General features: G+C 41.6%; 1 protein-coding gene across 2 annotated transcripts in view; it reads left to right on the top strand.

The window, feature by feature from the left end:
* The window catches only part of MAP3K15 (mitogen-activated protein kinase kinase kinase 15), a 143538-nt gene that overhangs the window by 37514 nt on the left and 79146 nt on the right, over positions 1-26878 (top strand). Inside the window, exons 3-6 of one of the 2 annotated variants that reach the window (XM_074967803.1) lie at positions 1138-1161; positions 10241-10321; positions 22780-22973; positions 25350-25518. In XM_074967803.1, coding sequence (XP_074823904.1) covers positions 1138-1161; positions 10241-10321; positions 22780-22973; positions 25350-25518 — 468 coding nt within the window. The remainder of the gene's footprint in view (positions 1-1137; positions 1162-10240; positions 10322-22779; positions 22974-25349; positions 25519-26878) is intronic. The other variant, XM_074967795.1, reaches the window with a different exon arrangement.

Genomic DNA, 26878 nt, shown 5'->3' with positions numbered 1-26878 from the left:
TAAAAATATAACGGGGTTCAAAAAAGACATAGGCCAGGTCTACACTATATACTTACTTCAGTATAACTACATCACTCACAGGTGTGAAAAATCCACATCCCTGGGCAATGTAGTTATACCGACTTTAATCCCTGATGTAGACAGAGCCAACATAGTGACTGCCTCTTGTGGAGATGGAGTTATTAAGCCAGTGTGAAAGCTCTCTCCCATTGGCTTAGGGTATCTTCAGCAGAAGCACTGCAGTGATGCAGCTGCACTGATGCAAGTTTGTCGTGTAGACCTGCCCTCAGATAAATTTGTGGAGGATAGGTCCATCAATGGCTGTTAGCCAAGATGATCAGAGATGCAACCCCATGCTCTGGGGTCCTAAGTCTCTAACTGCCAGAAGCTGAGACTGGATGACAGGGGATGGATCTCTTGATAATTGCTCTGTTCTCCTCATTCCCTCTGAAGCATTTGGCATTGGCCACTGTCAGAAGACAGGATCCTTTCCTTAGATGGACCATTGGACTGACCCACTGTAGCTGTTCTTATGGTGACCAGAATTGTATACGATACTCCAGAAGATGTCTTATCAATGCCTTGTATGATGGCATCAGTACTTCCATGCCTTGGTCTTCTCCTGTCTTGATTACTATAATCTCCTCTTCACCTGGTCTGCTTTTCACTTCTTCCCACTCCACTACTGTGCAAAAAGCCATTGCTACATTCTACTTATTGTCGTGACATTCTAACCATGTTGAGCACCTAACATTAGGTTCTTCGTTATCTTTTTGTCTCTTCTCAAATGAAATTCTGTCTCATTGTCCTCTTCTTCCCCTCCCAACTCAGACTCAAAACCTTTCCCAGTCCTCCTTTCATCTTTTTTTCTACACTCTCAAGCCATCTCTTCCACTTGTCCATCAAGCATGCTTTTTCTTTCCTTTTGGTCCCTCCTTGAAAATGACTTCCTCGGTTCTCCTCATGGCAGCTTCCCTCATCTGAGCTGTTATGCTATTTCTTACTGAGGCAGGAAATATGACTTACTCAGTCTGTAAATCAATATGTACATTGATAGGGCTATGCAAAGTATTTTTATTGAAAATAATAATCCAGGCAAATGTTCCTAAACTTTTCCTTGATCTCTTTGTTTTGCAGGACATGGTATCTCAGAAAAACACAGTAAGTACTCTGGAACCTGACAGTAAGTATTAAATCCTGATTTTTTTAACATAATGTGAGGATGCCGCAAATGATTTAATTTGAAGTGACGAACATGAAAAATGCCACTCAGTATTGCATAAGTGGGTCTGCCAAGTCATGCAGTAGTTGCTATAATGTAATCAAGAAGGCCACTTTGTTTAGGTGCAGTGTAAATTACTGTAAATCATGCTGACTTCCTCTCCAAAGTATGTTGTTGGTGACAGTTTCAGAAAGTAGATTGTCTTTGTGACTGCCGGGAAGATGTACAAAATAGACTTTGACTACATGACCCTGGAGGTCTGGTGAAAAAGCTTCAGAGAGATTTTAACGATGATTATATACTGTGGATGGACAACCAAGACAGCACATTTAAAGTTTTTTTTTATTTGTTTGTTTTTTGCTGGGGTGCATTTCAAATTCCAGGAAACATATAGAGAGAGATTCATGGTTCTTACAAAAGACTTGTGGATGCAAAAGCTTGGTTCTCAAAACAAAGTTATTAGTATTACATATTCTTGATTCCAACAAAAACTAAACAGACCAGAAAACCCAGTCCAATATAAAACATATTTTTGGATGTTTTAGTTCTATTGCGTTATATAAATGTAGACTAATATTAAAGGATGATTTAGCTCAGGGGTCGGCAACCTATGGCACGTGTGCCGATTTTTAATGGCACTCTGCTGCCTGCCGGGGTCCCAGCCGCTGGCCCCGCTCAGCCCGCTGTCGAACCCAGGCTGGCAGTGGGCTGAGCAGGGCTGGCGGCTGGGACCCCGGCAGGCAGCAGCGTGCCATTAAAAATCCTGCCCACCCCAGCCTGCTCTTCTCCGTCCCCGGCGGGGGCAGGGTGAAGAAGCTTGGTCCTGCTGGCTGCTGCTGCAGGGCAGGCAAGCTTCCCCCTCCTCCGCCTCTTCCGTCAGGGTGCTGGGTTCCTGTCCCTCCTCCTTTCCCTCCCTGCCACCAATCAGCTGATGGCCCTTGCACGGGAGGGGGAGAAGCGAAGCCACAGCGCACTCGCTGCTCCGGGGAGGAGGCGGAGAAGAGGTGGGGAAGGGGGGTGGAATCAGGGCATATCCCCTCCACCCCCCTGCCGTGAGCCGCTCTGGGCAGGGGGCTGGGAGCACCCCCCCCAACCCTAGCCCACACCCCCAGCCCTCTGCCCTCACCCCTGCATCCCCCACAACCCCAGCCCTGACTCCAGCACCCCCCCACACATACTCAGCCCTCCCATGCCCTGACTCCTGCACCCTTTCACATGCCCCCAGTCCCCTGCCCTGACTCCTGCACTCCCACACATACCCAGCCCCCCCCACATACCCAGCCCCCCCATGCCCTGACTCTTGCACCCCCCACATTCCCACCCCCACCCTGAGCACCAAAATGGGAGCTCCTTCACCCCCCCATTCCCATCTGCACCCTCGCACCAAATGGGAGCTGCCCAGGTAAGCACTCCACACCCAAACCTCCTGCCCCAACCCTGAGCCCCCTCCCTCATTCTAGCTCCTGGCCAGACCCTACACCCCAACCCCCAGCCTGCTCCTTCACCCCCAGCCCTGTGCTCAGTTCACTCCCACCCTCAGCTCAGTGCAGAGAGAGAGGAAGAGAATGGGCTAGAACCAGGGAGAAGGTAGGTACGCGCTCTGTGTGGGCAGGGCTGGGATCCCAGACTGGCAGCGGGCTGAGCAGAGCCGGCAGCCGGGACCCTGGCTGGCAGGAGCCGGCGGATGGAATTCCAGACCAGCAGCGGGCTGAGCCGCTCAGCCCACTGCCGGTCTGGGGTCCCAGGTGCCAGCCCCTTGCCAGCTGGGGTCCCGGCCGCAGGTCCCACTCAGCCCGCTGCCGGCCGAGGTGAACGGAACCCCAGGCTGGCAGCAGGCTGAGCGGGCCGGCGGCGTAAGATCAGCATTTTAATTTAATTTTAAGTGAAGCTTCTTAAACATTTTGAAAACCTTGTTTACATACGACAATAGTTTGGTTATGTAATATATAGACCTATAGCGAGACACCTTCTAAAAAACGTTAAAATGTATTACTGGCACGCAAAACCTTAAATTAAAGTGAATAAATGAAGACTCAGCACGCCACTTCTGAAAGGTTGCCGACCCCTGATTTAGTTCCTTCAGCAGTTCCATAGCTGCTTATATTTCAGAGCATATAAAAGTGGCCATTCCCAATTTAATACCGTACTTTCTAAAGATGAGAACTGATTGTTAATTTGTACAGAGCTGAAACCTTGCTTTATCACTTTTTGTTTCCATTTGCGCACACACCCAAAACTTCTATTCTATTTTGCATCTACAGAGCAAGAATAAAGACATGAACATGTTATTTTGTTCTTTGAAAACCAGCAGTTTTAAAACTTTAATTGGAGTTACAGGTTAAATGTGGTAACTTTAACACACTGTGTAGATAAAAAAGCTACTGTGTAGACCAATACACCTAGGGCTGGATTAGACTAAGTAAACATGAGTAAGGGGTGTAAGGCCCTCAACCCATTTGCTTGGCCTGCCTGGTAAGGCTCATTTTAGCTCCAGATGTGGTATGGAGTATGCCCACTACTATCTCTGAAAAAGCTCCCTGCAAACAAGGGTAGGGGGTATGGGTGGTGGAACCTTGCTTCTGAACCCCACCTACCCTCTAGCTGGCCTAAGTAGCTGGCTAGGCACTAGGAGGAGAAATAAACTGACCTTCTCCAGAGCTACACTCACTGCATCCCCACCCAGAGCAAGAGAGGAGAAGAGGAATCATTGTGATAGTCACAGTTTCTTCTAGGGGTTGCTCTTGGGACAGAGCAGTTATGTGCTGCCCCTTCATTCAGGACTGATCACAAAAGCACCATCCGGCCTATAGTAACTCCTGACACCTTTTACTGAAGAGTACTAAGCAAGTATTCTTGACTTTTTTTTGGGGGGGGGGGGGAGCGGGGAAGAATATGGCTTGCTTGAAATTTGATAGTAGATTATATTTAAATTTATTTCCTTAAAACTGATCAGAGAGAACAAATTATCTGAGATTACTGTGGCAATGTTGTTAATTTAACAAACTAATTACACTAGTAGATCAAAGTTTTATAACTAAGCTGAAATTACTGTCTCTCTGCATAAACAAGAGTCTGTTGTTTTCCCCTCCAGAAGTAACTGCATGCTGTAGACAAGTCTGTGTTTTGTCACTGTTACAATATTCTACCAATGCTTCATTTGAAGCTTTTGGATAAGGAGGGTCGCTTCACTCCTTAGGTTTCAGAGTAGCAGCCGTGTTAGTCTGTATTCGCAAAAAGAAAAGGAGTACTTGTGGCACCTTAGAGACTAACCAATTTATTTGAGCATAAGCTTTCGTGAGCTACAGCTCACTTCATCGGATACATCCGATGCATCCGATGAAGTGAGCTGTAGCTCACGAAAGCTTATGCTCAAATAAATTGGTTAGTCTCTAAGGTGCCACAAGTACTCCTTTTCTTTTCACTCCTTAGATAATTACAGTGTCAGTGTAATGTAAATCAAATGAAGTGAACTGCTAATCAGCCCTTTAGGTTTAAATGGCAAATATTTACATTAGAATTAACGCTGCTGCTGTGGTTTTTGTTTGTTTTCTGGTTTAATTGTTCTCCATTGGGGAAACCCCAACACAAATTGGCTGTGCTTTCTGTCAGGCAGTAGAGATCAGTAGGGGAAAGACTACTTCCCATCCCTGCCCTGAGCCCTGGAGAATCCACAGAGCTGCAACTGCAGTCTTAAGGCAGTAATGATGCCTTATGCTTTGTTGGGGGAAGAGGGCAACTGAAACTGTCCCTAGCTACATCATCCCTTTTTCCTGGCAGTGCAAAAGCAGTCCCCTGTGTGGTGTATGCGAGGTGCAGAATCCTTGCCCTTAAGGACTTAATATTTTAATGTTATCCTTTATTCTGGAAATCTCAAATCCCATAAAAAGGGCAAAGAAAATCAGTGTAGAACAGCAGTTGAAACTGATAAAGATGTAGATGTTTCCTTTACAGTGATTGTTTCTTCATTCTAAATAAATAAGTAAACCTAGAAAAATGATTAATGTTTTCCCTTTAAGGAAAATGTAAATCATTATACTAATTATGCTTCAGGGAAAGAGGGAGTGGAGAGAAAGTTGAATATAAGCAGAGAATGCTACATTGCAAACAGTTCAGCAGTTCATTTGGGACTTGGCCTGTGTCCATAGCTGAAATGTGAAAACCACAGAGCAGCTCTGTAATGCTGAGTGATCAGATTGCAACATAGATTTAATAACTTATTTGAAAATTATAAGGGTGGGAAAACTCGGGATGTAGCTTCCATCATCAGTAATGAAATATTTTGAGATAAGAGTGGGATAAGAGTCTGTTCTATTTGACTTCCCCCAAAGCAAGTAATTAAAATTCTGTGTTGCTAATTTACTGCCCCACTGAGATGTTTAAAGCATGCAGTCTGCAACTGGGAGCTCAGTTCCCAAGACAGAATTGCCCTAGCATGTAACTAAAGGTCAAAATTCTCCATGTCCCTTCCATTAGGGTGGTTCGTTTTGTGAGGAACTGATCTTAGTCTTAAGGCAGTCAGCTGCTTATTTCACTCAGAGATGGTGTAGGCACAGCTGTACTGTTTCTTTCAAAGTAGTTATCTATAAAATAAACCACAAATATCTAGCCTTGTGGAACAGTCTCCTCTTCATCTCTGTTACCATGAAGCAATGAAGATTTGGGAGCTGGCTTGAGGATATATTTTTGGACTTGTAGAGAGTGTGTATGGGGATAATGTATTTATCCTTAGAGGGCAAGGATAAACGTGTGTTTTATTAGGCTTCCTAAATTCTCTTCTCCGAGTCACAACTGGTTGATTCTAAGAGTGCAACTTCAGAAAAACATGAGGACCAGAGCTGGTCAAAAACTTGACTTTTCACAATTTTTTTTGTAGCAAATTTGTCATTTTTTTGGATGAAGAATCAAAAGTCAGAAAATTTCTACTAGATTTAATGAAAACTAAGGCACAGAATCTAGAAAACACAAGACATAGGAAGAAGTGGGATTAAGCCTTTTTTAAAATGTTGCTAGAATCAAAGGGCCGATGGACAGTGCTTTCCAGAATAGTTTTGGCCCTGACTGCCCATCCTTCATGATATATAAATAGAATGTCGGGGTGGCTAAGCACTGGTACAGATTGCCTAGGGAGGTTGTGGAATCTCCATCACTAGAGGTTTTTAAAACAGGTTAGACAACCCCCTGTCATGAATGGTCTAGTTATTACTTAGTCCTTCCTTGAGTTTCGGGGCCTGCACTACATGACCTATTGAGGTCCCTTCCAGTTGTACACATCTAAGATTCTATGAAAGTGGGATGCATTTGGTTTATTTGAATGTGGGCAGTGAAGGGTGGTGAGTTAGGTACAGCCCACCCTGGAAAGTAATCACAAAATCATAGAAATGTCAGGCTGGAATGGACCTTGAGAGGTCAACAAGTCGAGCTCCCTCTGCTGAAGCTGAACCAAATAATCCTAGACCATCCCTGACAGGTGTTTGTCCAACCTGTTATTAAAAATCTCCAGTGATGGGGCTTCCACAATCACCTTTGGAAGCCTATGCCAGAGTTTAACTCGCCTTATAATTAGTAAACTTTTCTTAATATCTAATCTAAATCTCTCTTCCTGCAGATTAAGCCCATTATTTCTTGTTCTCCATGTCCACTAAAGGTAGAACAATTTATCATTGTCCTCTTTATAACAGCCCTTAATATATTTGTTATTGGGTCCCTGCTCAGTCTTCTCTTCTCAAATCTAAACATGCCCAGATTTTTTAACCTTTCCTCATAGGTCAGATTTTCTAAACCTTCTCTAATTTTTTTACTTTCTTCTGGACTCTCTCTCCCAATTGTCCACATCTTTCCTAAAATGTGGTGCTCAGAATTGAACACAATTCTCCAACTCGGGCCTCGCCAGTGCTAAGTAGAGGGGGACAATTACCTCCAGTCAGGGTGAAAGTAACTTAAGGGACTTACCAGTACACAGGGCGGCCGGGGTTCTGAGCAAGGTGTGGGGCGGGGCCTTGGGTGGAAGGGGCAGGGCTGGGGCCAGACTCCCCCAGCCAGCCCTTCAGTGCTGGCTGGCCCATGCTGCCTGGGGCTCCAGCGGTGATTTAAAGGGTCAGGGCTCCCAGCCACCACTAGCGCTACCCCAGGGCTCTGGCGGTGATTTAAAGGGCCAGGGGCTCCGGCCACTGCCAGGAACCCTGGGCCCTTTTAAATTGCTGGGCCCTGGGGAAGCTGCCCCTTTTGCCTCCCCCATGGCCCTGCCGGTACGGTCGGTTGTGTACCAGCTCTTACTGGTAAGCCATACCAGCTTACTTTCACCTCTGCCTCGAGTGTCTTACATACAACACTCTTGTTGATACATCCCAGAATGATATTAGCTTTTTTGCAACTGCATCACATTGTTAACTCACATTCAATTTGTTATCCAATGTAAACCACAGATGCTTTTCAATAGTACTACTGCTTAGCCAGTTATTTCCCATTTTGTAGTTGTGTATTTTATTTTTCCTTCCTAAGCTGTAGTCTTTGCATTTGTCTTTATTGAATTTCATTTTTGTTGATTTCATACCAATTCTCTAATTTTTCAAGGTCATTTTGAATTCTAATCCTTTCCTCTAAAGTGCTTGCAACCCCTCCCAGCTTGGTGTCATCCTCACATTTTATAAGCATACTCTCTATTCCGTTATCCAAGTCATTAATGAAAATATTGAACAGTACCAGATCCAGGACTGACTCCTGAAGGACCCTAGTGGTCTGACACTGAACCATTGATAACTACTCTGAGAATACAATCTTTCTAACAGATGTGCAGTCACTTCATCGTAATTTCATCTAAACTGCATTTTCCTAGTTCTCTTATGAAAATGTCATTTGGGACTGTGTCAGAAGCCTTACTAAAATCAAGATATACCGTGTCTACAGCTTCCCTCCATCCAGTAGGCTAGTTAACAAATCCATATTGGCTATTCCTTATAGTCGTAAGTAGAACAGAGGTGGGCAAACTACGGGCCTCATCCAGCCTGCGAGACCATCCTGCCTGGCCCCTGAGCTCCTGGCCAGGGAGGCTTTGGTCTGCCGCTCCTGCTGGGCAGCACAGCAGCAGCATGGCTGGCTCTGGCCGGGTGGCAGGGCTTTGCTGCTCCGAGCAGCATGGTAAGGAGGGAGTTGGATAAGGGGCAAGGGATCCTGGGAGGCAGTCAGGGCATAGGGGAGTTTGGATAGGCATGGGAGTCCTGGGGGGGCCTGTCTGGGGGCAGGAGTGTGGATAGGGGTCAGGGCAGTCAGGGGACAGGGAGTGGTGGGGTTGGATAGGGGATGGGATCCTGGAGGTGCCTGTCTGGGGGTAGGGGTGTGGATAGGGGTCGGGGCAGTCAGGGGACAGGGAGAAGAGGTGGTCGGGGCCGGGGTCCTGAAAGGGGGTGGTCAGGGGACAAGGAGTGTTGGATGGGTTGGGGGTTCTGAGGGGGGAAGGAAGTAGGAGGGGGAGGATAGGGGGTGAGGGCTGGGCTCTTTGGGGAGGCACAGCCTTCCCTACCCGGCCCTCCATACAGTTTTGCAATGCCGATGTGGCCCTCGGGCCAAAAAGTTTGCCCACTCCTGCTCTAGAAGCTTACAAGTTGATAATAACTAGGACAAAAATAGAATATGTAGATAATAGAAGGGAAATAGTTAAACTGATTTTCCCTTAAATTGTTGGTTTTCTAATGATTTAGAATTAACAATCTGTTATACACTTGTTTTGGTGAAGGTATTTAAAGGATATTAACACAGAGATTTTAAAAGAAATCTATAAATCAATCTGGTTACATTACTAAATATCTATGGGCCTGATCCAAAGTCCAGTGAAGTCAGTGTGAGACTTTCCCTTGACTTAGATGGGCTTTGAACCAAGCACTGTGGTAGCTTTTTATTACACACAGTGAGTGAAATCCTGCCTCCTTTGAAGTCAATAGCAAAACTTCCACTGTGTTCAATAGGACAGGATTTCACATAGCATCATTGCCACAAGGAATTGTTATGTTACCATCTAAGTAGGAAACTTATGTAAAGTTTCAATAGTCAATTAGATTGTAAATAGTACCTGCAATTAATGAATCTGCAGGAAAGCTGGTTCTGACCCCTATACTCTCATTGTGTAGTGTTTTACACAGTTATAAGTCCCTGTCAAACTGAACTGGAGAGACTACAGCATTCAGCGCATTCTATATTAATGCGGTAAGGATGAGTAAGGATCCTGATGAGCAAGTATTTAAAATTAATAATTTTGCATACTCTTTTCATACTGTAACCACATTTCATAAAAGTTTGTATGATGTAGTAAGTTTAAATATCAAAATGGTAAGTATATTTCTAGAGAAGCATCTGAAGTAGAAAACATATTTCAAAGACTTCCCGGAAGGACACACAAATGAAAACTGTTTTATTTAGGATTAGAGACTCTTTAAGCACAGATATACAAAGACAAAACAAAACACCCTTGTTAGTGCGCTTCTTTGAGGAAAGTAGTATAAACAAACAGGTAACCTAATAAAGTATAATTAGAAGTGTTTTTATGCATTAAACATGTTTATAACATACCTCTGATTTTAATACTCGGTATATATTAAATGTGAAAAATATGTTAATACAAGTTAAGGATATATATTTAAGAGCAAAGAGTTCTAGAAATGCAAAAGGTAAAGTTTTAATAGGCACACACTAGTTTACCTCCATTGTATATATGTTGTATGTAGTTAATTACAGTATTCATGTAATAATCTAACTAGTGATTGTATATAAAACTTCCCTGAATGCATGTCAGCTATAAAACAAGAACATATGCTGACAAACTTGTATTGTAGTTATACTGTGATTTCTGCAAACTTCCTTGATGTTAAAAGATTATATATAGACTTGCTGTATGTGTGTTTTCATCTTCTGTTGTATCTCTTTCTAATAATTTCTCTCTTCATGTGTCTTATGTTTGTCTGCCTTTTTTTATTATTTGTATACTTCCATATTCTTTATTTTTCCATGCTGTTCCATTTCAATTTGGAGCAGGCTGCAGTTGCCAACCACAAAGCTTTTCTTCAGGTCCAAGTGCCTCCTGAGTACCACAGTGGTTATGTGATAGGCAAAGTATGTATTATTTTCTATTCTGCTTTCTGGCTGAATTAAAGTAATTTTAGAATTATTTTATTACTGTGCCTTTACAATTGTATTTATTTAAGAATATTTTAAAAATAATACTGGGCTGGATCTTATTTTTCAGGCAATTGTTATCTTGGAATAGATGTTGTTTGGAAATTATATCCTGTAGCCTAGGGATTCTTTTTTAATAGAACACAAACCCTGCATTTTCAAAAAATATATTTACATTCAGACTTTTAAAATGAATTACTACATATAAAGTACTCTAATTTTGCTGGGAAATCAGTCACACACAACAATTTTCTGTGGTTTCCAGCCCGTCATATTTTTCTGCGTTGTTGAAAATTTTCTTGATCCTTAAGACAACTGATTAATTGAACTCCCTGAGTGTGTTCAGACAGGCAATGTGTTTAGAAGCATCCAAATTCTTCTAATCAGTTGGGTTTGTTCTTTGTTGTCCAGTTTTATGGATTAAACCATATTATGAGAGTCTTTTACATGTTATCTTAAATACTCTTAGGACTTATCTACACAGGGATCTCAACTCGCATAGCTCTAGCGGCATAATTCTACCATTATAACTATGCCAGTATAACACCCTGATTTCAAAATAAAAGTAATTTAAAGTGTGTGGGTGGGGGTGGTATAATTACTCTGTGTGGAGGAACTGAGCAATTATTTTAAAGTTGATCGTATATGTACAAGTTTGCTACTCACTGTTGTTATCCTCACCTAGCTCCAAGGACCCATTATTGCGCTTAGCACAGTACAGACACCTAGTAGAAGGCAGTCGCTTTCCCTAAGAGTTTACAATGCTAGTTTAAGACAAGTCATGATAGGTTGGTGAAACATACAAATGGGAGGAGGGAGAATGGGATAACCGTAATATAAGCATATTTTTTCATAGACTAGCTGTGTGCACAATTTGTAGAATTTTTTTTAATAATGGTGATATATAAGCAGATCAGTAGCCGTAGTCTTAAATTGCAGCCTGCCTAACCACTATCAGCCAGTAGTATGCTCTAGGCATCACAGTAGAAGTAGGGAAATCAGAGGTCCTATGCACACCAGCGCACATCTCCTCAACTCCAGGAACACCAAAGGGTTCCCTCCCTCCCTGGAGGAGCAGAGTTGAGCGGAGAGACCCCTCCAGTACTTACTGTAACAGCCAGGGTGTATCTGAGTGGGAGGATGGGTCAGGACTGCTGCACTCCTCTCCTCCTGCCACATTGAGTCCTCTCCCTGAGATCATGAGGTCTTGGAGATAACAGCCAAGTTAGGTGTTAAAACCTCTCTGAGCTATTGGTCCAGGCTTACTGCAGACTTATGGGATCATCAGTGCGTTAGTTATACTCAGGTCTTATTTTCAAGCTTCCCTCACCCCCACCTCCCCTGCTAGAAGGGCTAGAAACTTCTTAGTTTATTTTTCAACAAAAGCTGAGATTCTGATGTAAGTACATGACTTCAGAAGCTGATGCCCTGAAGCATGGGCCTAATGTTCCTATGCTTTACCCAGTGCTGAATAGAAGTGAGTAGGAAGGAGGTAAAGTCATGGTCTTACACGTGTTTTATGGGGCACTGATTTACACCTAAGTAGGGCCCTTACAAATTTACGCCATGAAAAACGCGTCACAGACAATGATATTTGGTCTCCCCCAGTGAAATCTGGTCTTGTGTGTATTTTTACCATATACTATACAGATTTCATAGGGGAAACCAGTTTCTCTCAAATTGGGGATCCTGACCCAAAAAGGAGTTGTAGGGGGTTCAAGGTGTTGCCACCTTTACTTCTGTGCTGCCTTCAGAGCTGGGCAGCCGGAGAGTGGCAGCTGTTGGCCGGGTGCCCAGCTCTGAAGGCAGTGTCCTGCCAGCAGCAGTGAAGAAGTAAGGGTGACAATACCATACCCTGCCACCCTTACTTCTGCGATGCTGCCATCAGAGCTGGGCGGCTGGAGAGTGACTGAGGGCCCAGTTCTGCAAGCAGCAGCACAGAAGTAAGGGTGGCAATACCCTACCAAAAAGAACAGGAGTCCTTGTGGCACCTTAGAGACTAACAAATTTATTAGAGCATAAGCTTTCGTGAGCTACAGCTCACTTCATCGGATGCATAGAATGGAACATATAATAAGACACACACACACACACACACACGTTGGAAGTTACCATACAAACTGTAAGAGGCTAATTAATTAAGATGAGCTATTATCAGCAGGAGAAAACAAAACTTTTGTAGTTATAATCAAGATGGCCCATTTAGACAGTTGACAAGAAGGAGTGAGGTTACTTAACATGGGGAAATAGATTCAATATGTGTAATGACCCAGCCACTCCCAGTCTCTATTCAAACCCAAGTTAATGGTATCTAGTTTGCTGGAGAGGTTTTAGTTAGGGGCTGAAGGTGACAGCTAGTGGCGTTCTATTATTTTCTTTGTTGGGCCTGTCCTGTAGTAGGTGACTTCTGGGTACTCTTCTGGCTCTGTCAATCTGTTTTTTCACTTCAGCAGGTGGGTATTGTAGTTTTAAGAATGCATGATAGAGATCTTGTAGGTGTTTGTCTCTGTCTGAGGGATTGGCGCAAATGCGGTTGTATCTTGGAGCTTGGCTGTAGACAACGGATCGTGTGGTGTGTCCTGGATGGAAGCTGGAGGCATGTCGGTAAGGATAGTGGTCAGTAGGTGTCTGGTATAGGGTGGTGGTTATGTGACCATAGCTTATTAGTACAGTAGTGTCCAGGAAATGGACCGCTTGTGTCACCTTCAGCCCCCAACTAAAACCTCTCTAGCGCATCATCAAAGAGCTACAACCTATCCTGAAAAATGATCCCTCACTCTCACAGATCTTGGGAGACAGACCAGTCCTGTCTTACAGACAGCTCCCCAACCTGAAGCAAATACTCTCTAGCAACAACACAAACAACACACTAACCCAGGAACCTATCCTTGCAACAAAGCCCAATGCCAACTCTGTCCACATATTTATTCAAGTGACACCATCATAGGACCTAATCACATTAGCCATGCCATCAGGGGCTTGTTCACCTGCACATCTACCAATGTGATATATGCCATCATGTGCCAGCAATGCCCCTCTGCCATGTACATTGGTCAAACCAGACAATCTCTACACAAAAGAATAAATGGACACAAATCCGACATCAGGAATCATAACATTCAAAAATCGGTAGGAGAACACTTCAACCTCTCTGGCCACTCAGTAAAAGACTTAAGGGTGGCAATTTTGCAACAGAAAAGCTTCAAAAACAGACTCCAACGAGAAACTGCTGAGCTTGAATTCATATGCAAACTAGATACCATTAACTTGGGTTTGAATAGAGACTGGGAGTGGCTGGGTCATTACACATATTGAATCTATTTCCCCATGTTAAGTAACCTCACTCCTTCTTGTCAACTGTCTAAATGGGCCATCTTGATTATCGCTACAAAAGTTTTTTTTTTCTCCTGATGATAATAACGCATCTTAATTAGCCTCTTTGTATGGCAACTTCCACCTTCTCTCTGTGTGTGTGTGTGTGTGTGTGTGTGTGTGTGTGTGTATATATATATATATATATATATATTTTCTTACTATATGTTCCATTCTATGGATCCAATGAAGCCCACGAAAGTTTATGCTCTAATAAATTTGTTAGCCTCTAAGGTGCCACAAGTACGCCTATTCTTTTTGCGGATACAGACTAACACGGCTGCTACTCTGAAATCTAATACCCTACCATGCCATCCTCACTTCTGCGCTGCTGCTGGCCGCGGCACTGCCTTCAGAGCTGGGCTCCTGGCCAGCAGGTGCCGCTTTCCAGCTGCCCAGCTCTGAAGGCAGTGCCGCCGCCAACAGCAGTAAGGGCAGCAGTACCACAACCTCCCTTCCAATAACCTTGCAACTCCCCCACAACTCCTTTTTGGGTCAGGATCCCTACAATTACAACACCATGAAATTTCAGATTTTAATAGCTGAAATCATGAAATTTACTATTTTAAAAATCCTATGACCATGAAATTGACAAAAATGGACCGTGAATTAGTGGAATTTGACCATGAATTTGGAAATAGAGCCCTACACGTAAGGGATAACATGGAAGAAGGGATGAAGCTGCTTGTTGGAGAAACAGACAAGCAGATGGTGGCTGAGACTTTCATCATTGGCAGAGCAAAGAGGAAGGCTGATAAGATAATACAGAGGGATAGGTAGGATGGAGCTGAACTGTGAAAGACCTTGAAGGCAATCTTGTATTTGTTGCAGTGGATAATGAGGGGAGGGACCAAAAAAGGCCTGGAAGATTGTCTTAGGAATAGCATTTTGAACAGACTCTTCAAACTCTGGAAGCTTTTCATCCAAAAAGAAACCAAGAACTGAATCTTTCATTGTCACTGTCTTCGATATCAGGCTATACGTTTAATGTTAGAGGTGTTTTAGAGGAAGTCTTTTTACACCAATCTTATTTGCAGTTTATCTATGGATATCTTAAAAGATGTTTAACTTCCAGTAATAGATATCTTCTTCCCCCTTGACTCCAAAAACTGTAAATAAAATGGTTCTTTATTACCATCTCTTTTGATCACTGATTCCTGCAAGGTGCTGTTCTGGTGCATGGCCTAAATTGATGAGGCAGCTAGTTCAAACTGTACTTGGAAAAGATTGAAAGTGTTGCTTGTTGGATAGGGGAAGGCTTTTGAAAGATCTTGTTTATTTGGAAATTGCCATGTTTGTTGATGACTGTGGATTGATAGGCCCTTTATATGGGGACTCTTCTTTTTTTTTTTTTTTTTTTTTTACTGGGAGCTGAACATGGAAACCCATGTTTCACTGATGATGGTCAGATATCACTCTCTCCCACCTGCCTCCCCCCAAAATCTTTTGAAATTGTGACCTTTTCTTCTAGAGATAGAGATTACAGTGGCAAAGTCTGTCTTTATCTGTAAAGACAATTTTTTAAATTTCAGTAATTTATTTGGTATGGTATTAAAGCTGCTCTATTGAGGGCTACCTTTGAAAACCACTTATAGTTTGTAACTCTGGCAGAATGCAGTAGCATAGATTCATGGAGTCCTGTAATGTGCACTGGATGTCTGTTAACCAGTGAACGAGCTTCAAATACTTTTGTTTGATTCTGAAATCCTTATATAATAGAGGACTAGTTCACTGGGGAGGGAAGGGGGCATGTTTTCATCTTGATTCCTTTATGTCAATAGAGATTAGTTGGTTTGGAATTACTGACTGTCCCAAGGCACATATTTGAGAATATGGGAGGGAGAGTCAATGTTGTTGAGGTCTTGTAGCTTTGGAAAGGTCCTAATCCTTAACCTAGTGAAGACAAGGCCAGCAACTATGACTTTAATAGTCGTGAGCCGCTACTATTAAACCCCAGGTTCCCTGTAGACTTTAACTTGTTTGCTAACTCATGTGGTCATAGGTGCTGGAACTCCTGGCTTTGAAGTGGTTTCCATCATGTACAGGGTTTACAGTTTGGTTCAGTGGCTCTCAGCACCCCCACTATACAAATTGTTCCAACACCGCTGCAAGTGATGACTGTGGCTGCCTAGTCTCCATTAGGATTTTAATTCTAGTTATCTAACCTGAGTGAGTTAGTGAATAACACACCTTTTTGTTCTTCAGTGAAGATACGCCCACATTATGCCAAAATATAGCAATGGCATCCTTCCACGAAAAGATTGTAAAACTTCTTGTTGTTGTTGTTGTTAAGTATATTGGGGGTTCATTTAACTGATTCTGATATCTCCTTCTTGAGCTGAATTGTCTTTGTTTAGATTGTTTTTAGTTATATTCTGGAAGGCCACCCACATACCTCAATTGAAATAATAAATTTTAATTTCTATCATGTTTTTAAAGTGCTATGAAAAAATTGATGTATAAATACTAAGAATTATTTCTTAAATCAGTGTATAAGTGCAAAAAATTATTTCCTTATAATACATTTATACTATTAACTGAATACAAATTCTGTACTTATTCCTTAACTTAATTTTAAGTTATTAAAATGTATCATTTCTAACTGCAAATACTTATTTTCTTGTATTTTAGATTAGAAATATTTCAAACTAATTCAGATAGCTAATAACTTTAGATTATCTAGATGTTGCTATACAGTCTTGTGCAGGCATTAATTTTATTTATCTTGCACAAGCAGAACGATAAGTTTAGCAGGCAGAATTGGTCCTGTTTGAATCACTGTGTAACGGCACTTGCATTTGCTACACATGTGGCAAAAAAGTTAGATTCACAAGACTGTTTCCTTTAGACATTTACCATGTACTCTCACTGATGCCAATAGGAGTTCCAGCTGGTGGAGCAATCGTAGAATATGGCTCCAGGATCAGGTTGTGTAGCTCTTACACTAGTGAGCACTTACTTATGAATGGCAGTGAAGTGTTCACCTGCATGAATAAAATCTATATATCATAGGGCTGGAATCATCTAGTTCATGAGCACTTGATTTCTCTCTGTTATTCCTTCTACTTTCTTTATTGAGTGTTTTCTTGAATACCTCTCGTGATAGTAGGGGAAGCACTAGTTTTGGTAGTTGAAATTCCTGATTGTTCTAACTGCTAAGAAATTTCTTTCGTAATGTCCAATTTTAGGCCACTACCGCTTATTCTGCAATATATTTAAATACAAATTAGATCTCATAAAAATACTTTGCACAATAGAGCTATTACATAATTTTGTCCCTTGCTCTTCCTAAAACATCTTGCTGCTCTTCACTTCCTCTCTACTAAACAACTTCTGCATTTCACTGACTGGTGAAATGATGATTATATGCTCCATAGACGGCAATTTCCTGCTCACGTTACAAATGCAAGTAATTCTGTTAAAATTTGTAGGACCGCTCCTGTGATGAAAGTGAGAACATTGGCCCCATAGAGGAAAAATTCCTGTTTACTTCAATGGGCATTTGATCGGTACTATAGCTTATCAAGTGTCATGGGATCATTTGCAGTAAAGGGGCTACGTAATGTAAGTCATTCATCATTGCTCTTCTGGTAGCAATAATGAGAGTAATCAGAGTTTAAAACTAAATCTTTCCTGATTTGATGTGTCACCAGTTTAGGTTCCAATCCTGCAACGGACTCCATGCAAGTGGACCTGTGCACTCATGCATCTAGTTACAGGATCAGGATACTGTTTGTCAAGGTGGAATGTTTCCCTTAGGTCGTATAAGCATATTACCTGAGTTTGAGTCTGGATTTAATATATATTCTATAGAAACAAAATAAAGTCAAACTATTGTAGTTCCTCAAGCCACCACTTTGAATACAATGGCATGTATGCCCTGGGTGTCACCTGTACTTAATAAAGAAAAGTGTCACTATAACAAAGGTGTCCTGGGTTAATCGCTGCCACCTGCTTACAGCAGGAGCAAGCCTCATCTCTGCCCACCACCCTCCCTCTTGGCAACACAAGTGCTCCAATCCAGGCTCCACAAGCCCACTCTTTCCCAGTGCATGCTAGCAATGTACACACCCCACTTTACTACACTCGAGTGCACAATTTCTTGTCTTGTGGACACCCACGGTTTACATGGATCTGCTGCCTCCATGGAAGCAGTGCATCTCAGTTCACCGGTTTCACCTCAGTTCAACACTCTACTTAGGACAAGGTGTCTATACGTGTCTACAGTAAAGCAAATTTAAGTTTGTTTAACAGAGCTTGAGAGAAAGATGCAAAATAAAAGTAAAAGGGTTTGGAAACATAATGTTACAGGTAAAAGAAAAACAAACTGCAATCTATAGCCTATACTTATTAACAAGTTACCTTCCTAGACAGGAAAGTATTTCTCATCCAGTGGTCCGTCCTTGCAGCACTTGTCCAGTCCAGAAAGCTGGGTTCCACCTTTCATGAGACACTCCTACTGGCACAGTGCTCCTCCCATAATGAATAACACCTTTGCCCTTTCTTCTTCCCTTAGACAATTACAGACTGTTGTGTCTGAGCCCAAGTGGTCCCCTAACCAGAGACTTTTCTTGGGGGTTCTTTTGTTTTGGTAAACGCTCAGGCCTGCATCTGGTCCAGACAGTAAGTCCAGGGCTTGGGCTGGCTCCATGGGTGTCCCTTGGTCTCATTGTTGATTGAGTCAGGTCTGAGACTCCTCCATCTCAAGTGGCAAGTTTCACTTTCAACCATTTTGGAACACCATAGCCTACATGTTTCATAACTCTAAAATGGTTTCCCATAGAAACACATCGCAATAATCATGACATTCAGCTAGTTCTTAGCTCTCAGCAGATACAACACATGACCCCCTTCAGTGAAATATTGAGAAGATGGTCAGACACAGGGGTAATATACCTGCCTGGGCATGTCTGTGTCACGCTTACCCGGTAGCTGCAACTGAGTTTGGGTATGTAGCAGAGCACTGCAGGGCTGTGCTGACAAAGTCACTTGGAGACCCTGGGGCTCAGTAATCACTGGTGTTGTTTATTTGCAGCTTGTGCTCCCACCATCATTTCACCATATACAGCTTGGGTTCTAGTGTCTTCACCCAGACAGGAAGAGCTATCACGCTACTTCCACTCCCTTGCTCCTCCTGCCCAGCCTTTTGTGTAGCCCCAGGCTAATTGGCTAGGCAGCTGTCTCCCACTCACCAATTAGCTGCAGATTTTCTCTAGCCAGCTCCCATTTACTTCCCTTAATGGGAGCTGGCATGACAGAGCTTTGAGTCAGCAGTTCTTCCCTTTGGCAGACTGTGAACAGTGACCAGGCAGCTTCTTAAATGAAAGTATTGTTTAATTTTAACAGTAGGAACAAAGCATTTAGAGGCCAAGATTTTAAAACAAAAAACAGTCTATACACATGTCTATCTTTTTAACCCCAGATGGTAGCCTAGGTAGGCCTAACTTTTCAGACCCCCCAATGGGTATGTCTGTCTGTTGCTCACAAACACCTATTCCTTCTCTTGAGAGAGAGAGAGAGAGAGACCTTTAAAACCCTGCTATACTCCTTTGTTCTTCTGTATTCTTGAGGTTTGGCCCTTCTGGTCAAAACTACTTTTGCAGGCTAGCTGGGCAAGAGGTAAACTCTTCAAGGCTAAAAGTTTGGACATTGTCACTTAACGACCCTCAAGAGTTTGCTGAGGAATGGCTTATCTTAAGCCATTCTTTTCACATTCTGCTTTTTTTCTTACAGCCTCCTGTTAAACTAAACCAGTATATTCATACAGTAAACATCATGATAACCAGATCAACATATATTATTCATAAATTATTAGAGAGCAGCTCCAATTCTGTCATAATGATCTAAGCCAATCACAAAATTTTGGGGAGCCTGGCTGACAATTTATTAACACTTGGGGTTGGCAATACTACATAAGTTGCTTAAGAGGTCATCCGCTGCTTATTTCTCACCTAGAATATCAGTAATTTCTTTGTGACATTACAATAATTTTCCACAGTGGCTAATTTTGATAAGTCAGAGAGTTTTCTTTAGGTGAGGAATAGGCAACTAGAGCAGAGACCTCCTAAAGAATAAAGATGTTATTTTCAGACGCCTGTGGGTCATAATGAAAACAATAAAAAGGAAGTAGATAAACAGAATTGTTCCTAAGTAGTGAAGATTCGATGGAATCTTTTAGAAATTTCAGTCCACATATTGTACTGTGTGGGGTGTTTGGATTTTATTTATTGCGTGCATATGTTAAACAGGAAAGAGAAGAGTCGGGAAACTGTTGATCATTAGTCATGAGATAGCACAGAAATACTAGGCGTTGATGGACATCCCTTAAATATTCAAGGTTACTTCTGCCAGGAGGTAGCCTGCCTGTTTTTTTATAACACTGATTGCTGTGTATCACAAACTTATGGGGCTAAATTTTCAGCTCAAGTCCCACTGCTTGCACCTCTAGAACTCTTCACATAAGGTAATGTGTTTAAATACAGATAGGCCTTAATTTCTGCATAAAAATATGTGCTTCTGCATTGTGGATGAAAATTTGTGGAAACTTATGTGGGGTGCAAACATCCAAGAGGAGGCAGGGAATGTGAATAAAATGGTTAAATGTTGTCCAAACAGGTGTATTGCACTATTCCACATAGGTAACTTTTTGAGAAACATCTCTGAAGGTTAGTTGTGAAATTTAAAGTTTTCCTTCTCCCAGCAAATAACTACAGTTTTCATTACTATTACAAATTGTAGTCATAAGAAAATTATATGAACTATCAAAGCTGATCTTCATCTTCTCCCCCAGCTCATGGATTGTTAGTTTTAAATTTCAAACATTCATACACAAGGAGTATTATTGACCTACAGTGTTTGTCTTTATAGGTTTGAGGGGGTGGGAGCAGACTTGCTTTCTCACGAGGTCACAATGTTCCAGGCCAAAGACTACCTTAAAAATAATAATAGAAAAAAAACAAAACTAATTTTTTGCAAAATGTGCACTGAGCAACTTGACATGCTGCTTGCATGAGTTGAGCTTGATTTATTTAGCTAGTTTTGGGGAGACAGGTGGTAGAAAATAAAGACAGCAGTGCGACCGATGATCACAGTGTTAGAAATGTGAATACTGTATTGTGTGATGACATTTAGTTCAAGTACAGTCAATAGGAATGTGGTATTGTTTTTATGAGAAATGATGGATCTTTTATAGTTCTGAATCATAAGGAACTGAAATAGAGGGGCAAACAGGTCACTGTGCCTCAGTTACTTCCTCTTTCTCTACCTTTGGGGTAACCATATGCCTGAAATGAGGGTTCCAAATGAAAAATCTCCCCTTCTAGTGACTGGTTTATTGGTATACAACAAAATATGTTCAGCTCGCCACTCTTGTATCAGGGCTTCTTAGTCCTTCCTTTCCAGGCCTGTGCTAGTCTTCCTCTCTTTCACAGAAGATGCCAGTCTACTGCAGGCGGCTGTCTTTCTGCAAGTCCGTGGAGCAGTCCACACAAGGTCTTTCCCAGTCTATGGCACCTCTCAGACTCAGCTGAGAGCACTACTTTATATAGCCCTGCCTGGCAGCCACATGCCTCTTTCTAAGTGCATCTGCACTGATTGCAAACAGCTATGGCCCTTCCGTGGGGTGGGCTGGGAAGGCAGCATAAGGGTTAACCCTATTCCTTGCTGGACCGGGGGATGAGATCTGCGCACCTGGTCACAAAGGGCAACAGTTTTCCTAATTTGTTTCTCTTCAGGTCTAGTGCCTGATTCCTTCACCCTTAGTAATGTGTATATTCCTCCCATACGTGAGGAGTCTCACTGAAGTTCATTTTGCCAACACTTGTTGTTTTCTGCAACTCTCACAATATTCGATAGGGTTTTTAAAGCCACAGCTCCTGGAGTCATGAATCTCAGCTCCCCCTGCCCCCTTTTTTTTTTAAAGTAAGTTTTTTCAGCCCTCATGGTTTTAGGGGATAAATAGGTTGCAAATAGGAACCCTGAAGTCTCAAAAACCAGAAAGCAAATAGAATGTTTGATTATTATTTAAAACCTCCTGATTTTGGGGGGCCTGAGTCATAATTTTTGAATGCTTGGGGTTGGCGATACTGAGCTGGGCCTCTTGTTCTGGAATGCAGTAAGGTGTCTGGATCTTAAAATATTAAGTATGGCCCTCTTGTCGTTGTTACTTCCATCTCTCTCTCTCTCCTCTCCTCTCCCCTCCTCTACAGAGAGCCTTCTACCTGCTTCCTCCAACAGGAGCTAATCCTTTATCCTTCTTTGACTACAGGGACTGCTTCCCAGCAACTGCTTCCTTCTGTAGTTCATTCTCAGTATGGGTCAGATCAAAAATCTGCTGAAGTGTTACATATATATAAATGTGTGTGTGTGTGTATATATATATATATATATATATATATATATATATATATATATATATATATATATATGAAGTGTCTTTTCAGTTATAAGAATGCTACTGCCAGTCCCCTTTTATTATGTTGTCATTGGACTGATCTACTGAATAACAGTGACAATATTGTGACAGCTGTCACGCTATAGAATTTGTCTTACCCATATTCAGAATATTTAATTAAAAATTTCAGTTAAATAAAAATAAGGTAATTTAAAAAATGTGTTTTGTTATTTAAATTCTGAAGCTCTGGTGACACCACCATGACATCCTGAGGGTTGCTGCTTTTTAAACAAAAATGTATAGTGTACAGTAAACTTGGGTGTTTTTTAAAAAACCTGGATTTCCAATTAAGCATATATTTACATAAAGACTTAAGTCTTCCCTCAAGAAAGCAACTCTTACTGAAGTCAATAGGAGCTGTGGTCCTTGGCATGTCTGAAAGTCAGGCCCAAAGTGTCTCAAGTTGAGCCTCCAAAAAGTGGAGGCATGCAAATTTAGAGAACACTTGTGCAAATTTAGCTGCCCATTATTTGCTCTTAAGGAATTAATCAAAAGATTCAGAATCACTCCATCCAGTTTGACTGTGCAGTGCTTCTATTTGCTATCTGAATGTGTTTGCTTTTCCTTCTAGGCTTCCAGTGGGAATTACTATTTTATTCCATACATTGTAACACCTGGTGCTGATTATTTTTGCTGTGAAAGTGATGCCCTGCGGAGAGCCTCTGAGTACATGCAGCCTAACTGGGACAACATCCTGGGTCCTCTCTGTGTTCCACTGATGGACAGGTTTATCTGTCTTCTGAAGGACATTCACATTACATCATGGTAATTTTGCCACGTTTACACTTCCTGCCCATGGATATTTTTTCCTATGCTGCAAGGGGTTTCAGAATCCCCACCAAGGTTCAGTGTTCAACGTGTTTAACCCTGTGTTAAAAGAAATGCCTTAATGTAATCTAAACTATATTGCTGTCATGCAGCTGTTGTAGTAAACTAACCATCTTATGACAGCAGCAGATTGCATTTACTATCCAAAATATCAGTCAGCAGAGTCAGAACTGCGGACACAGCCCCTGGAAAAGAGAGGGTATAGAGAAGAAAACATAAAATATAGTGCATAGTGGTGTAATGAGAGAGACATACCTCAGCTTCTTTGTAAGTCTTGAAGCCAAAGACCATCTTTTCTTAGCACCAACTAAGTGTGTGCATACAATATGGTATTCACTGTGGTCACACAGGCTAGTGTCTGAGTGGAACCTTTTTAACAGTTGAATTGCATAGTAATTGTAGAATGCTGCTCTGGGCCTCAGCTGTCCCATGGTGACTCCTGTTTACAGACCCATCTTGATACCCCTTTGTTTACTAGGCACTGCCCATTGTACCTCTTCTGCACTTTTCACATTCCCTTCCTCGGTCAAAATGTTGTGTAATTTCTGTTGCTATAGTGACAAGAAAGCTCCCGGCTTATGGCATAGGTTCCGTGCGCTGGGTAAACTACATGATCATTATCACTTTTCAACTGTGCTTGTTGTCCGGTCGTAGCACAGTCAGAGGCAAACTCAATTTGGATCCAAACTCAGCATCATTTGAAACTGTGCAATGTGCAATGATCAGTAACTATCCTATGTTGCTGCTATTGTTATTTATTATTTGAATTACTGTAGCAGCTAGGAGCCGTAATCATGGTCCAGGACCCCATTATGCAAGGCTGTGAAGGAACAAACAGAACAAAAAGATGGTCTCTGCCCAGCAGTCAATTTCAGTGTTGCTGAACTTCAGCCATACTGTTGAACAGAGTTGCCTTCATTCAGTGTTATCAGTGGAGCTCAGGTTTAAGTTGGTGCATTTTTGTTTGTGACAGCTGCTACACTCAGTTCCTACAGTGCCCTAGAACTTGTGATGTATTTTTGTATTAATTTTAAAGTAACTGATTGTAAAATTATTCTTTTGCTCCTCTATTTCTGACCCTGCCATTTACAAGCATATTAATGTGAAGGGGGGAGGTAACGATGAGGGGTAATGTGATGCAGTCAATAAAGCTTTTGCTTATGTGGTGCCTTTTATACAACCTCTCTCCTAAAAAGCTTTAAAGAGTTAATTGTACAGTTGTAGAGTTAGTAAGAGTGGTGGTAGATAGATGTGAAGATATACAGTAGAGACAAGAGACAAAAGATAAGTTTTAATGAGACACATAGGTGCCTAAGTTACTTTTGAAAATGGGACTCAGGCTTCTAAGTCACTTAGGTGACTTAGGGTACAATTTTCAAATCACCTATGTCCACTCTTATTAATGCAAGAAGAACTGATTAACATAAACCTGGAAACAGTGCATGAGAACTAGGAGAGATAGTGTTCAACAAATTAGACATGAGTTTGCAGTGACAGTAAAATAAATAAAATGAAAAAGCCTTCCATTGGCCATTTCTTCAGACCCTCACTGCATTATCTCGTGAGAATACCTTGCAAGTGATATATTCTGTGGCTATTAGTATCACAGTATTAGTGGATATTAAGAGAGAGCTGACTTTCCTCTTCTATATTTAGGATTTAGGATCTGAGCACTTGCAACTCCTCTTGGACAAGAAAAGCAGTTATATGTGCTCAGTACCTGTCAGGATCTGCATATTAATTAATAAGCCCTGGCCTTAGTAATTGCTCGCTACAAGTTTTAAATAGACTGCATTTATTTTTTTTTAACATTCCTACATTGCAATATAAACTGATTTTTAGTGAAAAAATACATGACCGTTGTTACTGTGGCTTTTGCATGCCTCCTGTGTAATAGTATATATTATGTTTTGTGAACTACAGCTAGTCAGATAATGGATGGCTCTGGTTGGTTTATTTAATAAGAGCTGCTTGTCTCCATTAGATATAAAGATGAGGGATTTTGTTTTATATTACTGTAGTCTCTTTGTTTAGCATGCCACTTTCTGCTTTCTTCAGGATAAATGTGTAGATTAATGTGTTTATTTTGGGCACTGTTCCTCTACTTTACTAGGCCTGTTAAATAATAATATAAAAAAATTAGAACTTGTAATTTAATAATGCTCATATAAAATATTTCTGAAAAGTGTAAACTGAAAGGAATAGTTAACTTAAACCTCATTTGGATAAAGAAATATTAGTGCTGTTTTAATGTTGTAACCAAACCTCCATTTAGAAAATTCTAACACTTTATCTCCATTTTTATTTCTTTAGCGCACATTGTAAGGAAACGCTGTTGAATGATATTAGAAAAGCTAGAGACAAGTATCAAGGAGATGAACTAGCAAAGGAGCTGGCCAGGATTAAGCTCCGTCTGGATAATACCGAAGTCCTGACTTCTGACATTGTTATAAACCTGCTTCTTTCTTATCGAGATATCCAGGTATATTATTGACGTGAAAGTAAGGAAGATACTCTTTTCAAGTGGGTTTTACCCTTGTTTATTGTTCTTGTTTATTGCCTGTTTGTTTGATATTTTCTTGAATTTGGACCACTGTATTATTTTAGTTTCAAGCTAAATCAGGTTATATTGTGGTTTTAAAGTAAATTATTTTTTTCTTTTTCATCTATGAAAAAAAGAAGTGTATTTGGTTTTTAATTTTTAAATCTAACCTTTAAGCCTGTGGAAACTAAGAAAAAGAATTTGTTGTGATTTCAACGTTGGCTAAAAGAGCCCAGGTTTACGATGTTTCAGAATTGGTATAAAAAGCAATGTTGTGTTTGTTTTAAAAACCCTCCCTCCACCCCGAAAAAACAACCTTTTGGATTTTTAAAAAAACTCTGGTTTTGGTAGAACAGGGCCTCACTTATAATACTTATGAACTGTCCATCTTTGTGAGTGACATTGCTCTGAAGACTTATTTTCACCAATCCTATCGAAATATAGTATTTGTTCTTCTGATAATTAGCACTTTTGTTTCTTGTGTTCCTCCCTCAGGGTACATCTACTTGGCAAATGCAGATGTGATTGCAGTATGAATTGGCATACCCACTCTATCTTTAATCTAGCTGGCATGGGTACAGTGGTAGCGAGGAACTGGTGGCACAGGCTTTGGTGCCCCAGTAGAAGCCTGCTGGGTTGCTGACCCATGTCAGGGTCTGTGACCCCATGATTGTTACCCGCACTACTGACTTTAAAGTTAGCACAGTTAGGCCTACCCACGCTGCAATAACACTTTCATTTTTAGTGTAGATGTACCTAAACTGGGTATTTGTCAATCATTAACAGGTCAAGAGAGAGATCATCATATTGTCTTGTCTTATCCAGCTCTCCATTGTAAGTTCCCTTTCATCCCACCCCAATTTATCTATCTGTTTGATTGCCAGTGATGAACTTCCCACTAGCTGGTTACCTTCTGAAGTTCCTTCTTATTCCTTTGAGGGCTCTCTTCATTAGGAAGTTTAATCATATTTAAACACAATTTGAACAACAGTCAAGCTGGGTAAGAGGATGCTGACCCCATGGGAGCTGGTCAGTATATACCTGAACATGTCATGGTCAGTACATGTCAACAAGATGAGGCTATGCCCTGCTGAGACAAGGGTTTTCTTCTTTGAGTAGTGTCCCTATGGGTACTCCACTGTAGATGCATCCCTACACTGCTGATCGGAGAACTTTGGTGGAAATGTCCGTTGGGTCCGTATATGCGTTCTTTCCTTGTGCTGCGCCACAAGGCTAGTCAGCATGCACGGGCTAACCCCCCTCATTCCTTCTCAACCGCCACTGGCTAGAGACGGAGCTA

The sequence above is a fragment of the Natator depressus genome, chromosome 1, assembly GCF_965152275.1.
Source record: "Natator depressus isolate rNatDep1 chromosome 1, rNatDep2.hap1, whole genome shotgun sequence".
Classification (NCBI taxonomy): Eukaryota; Metazoa; Chordata; order Testudines; family Cheloniidae; genus Natator; species Natator depressus.
This window is presented reverse-complemented; position numbering and strand designations above follow the sequence as displayed.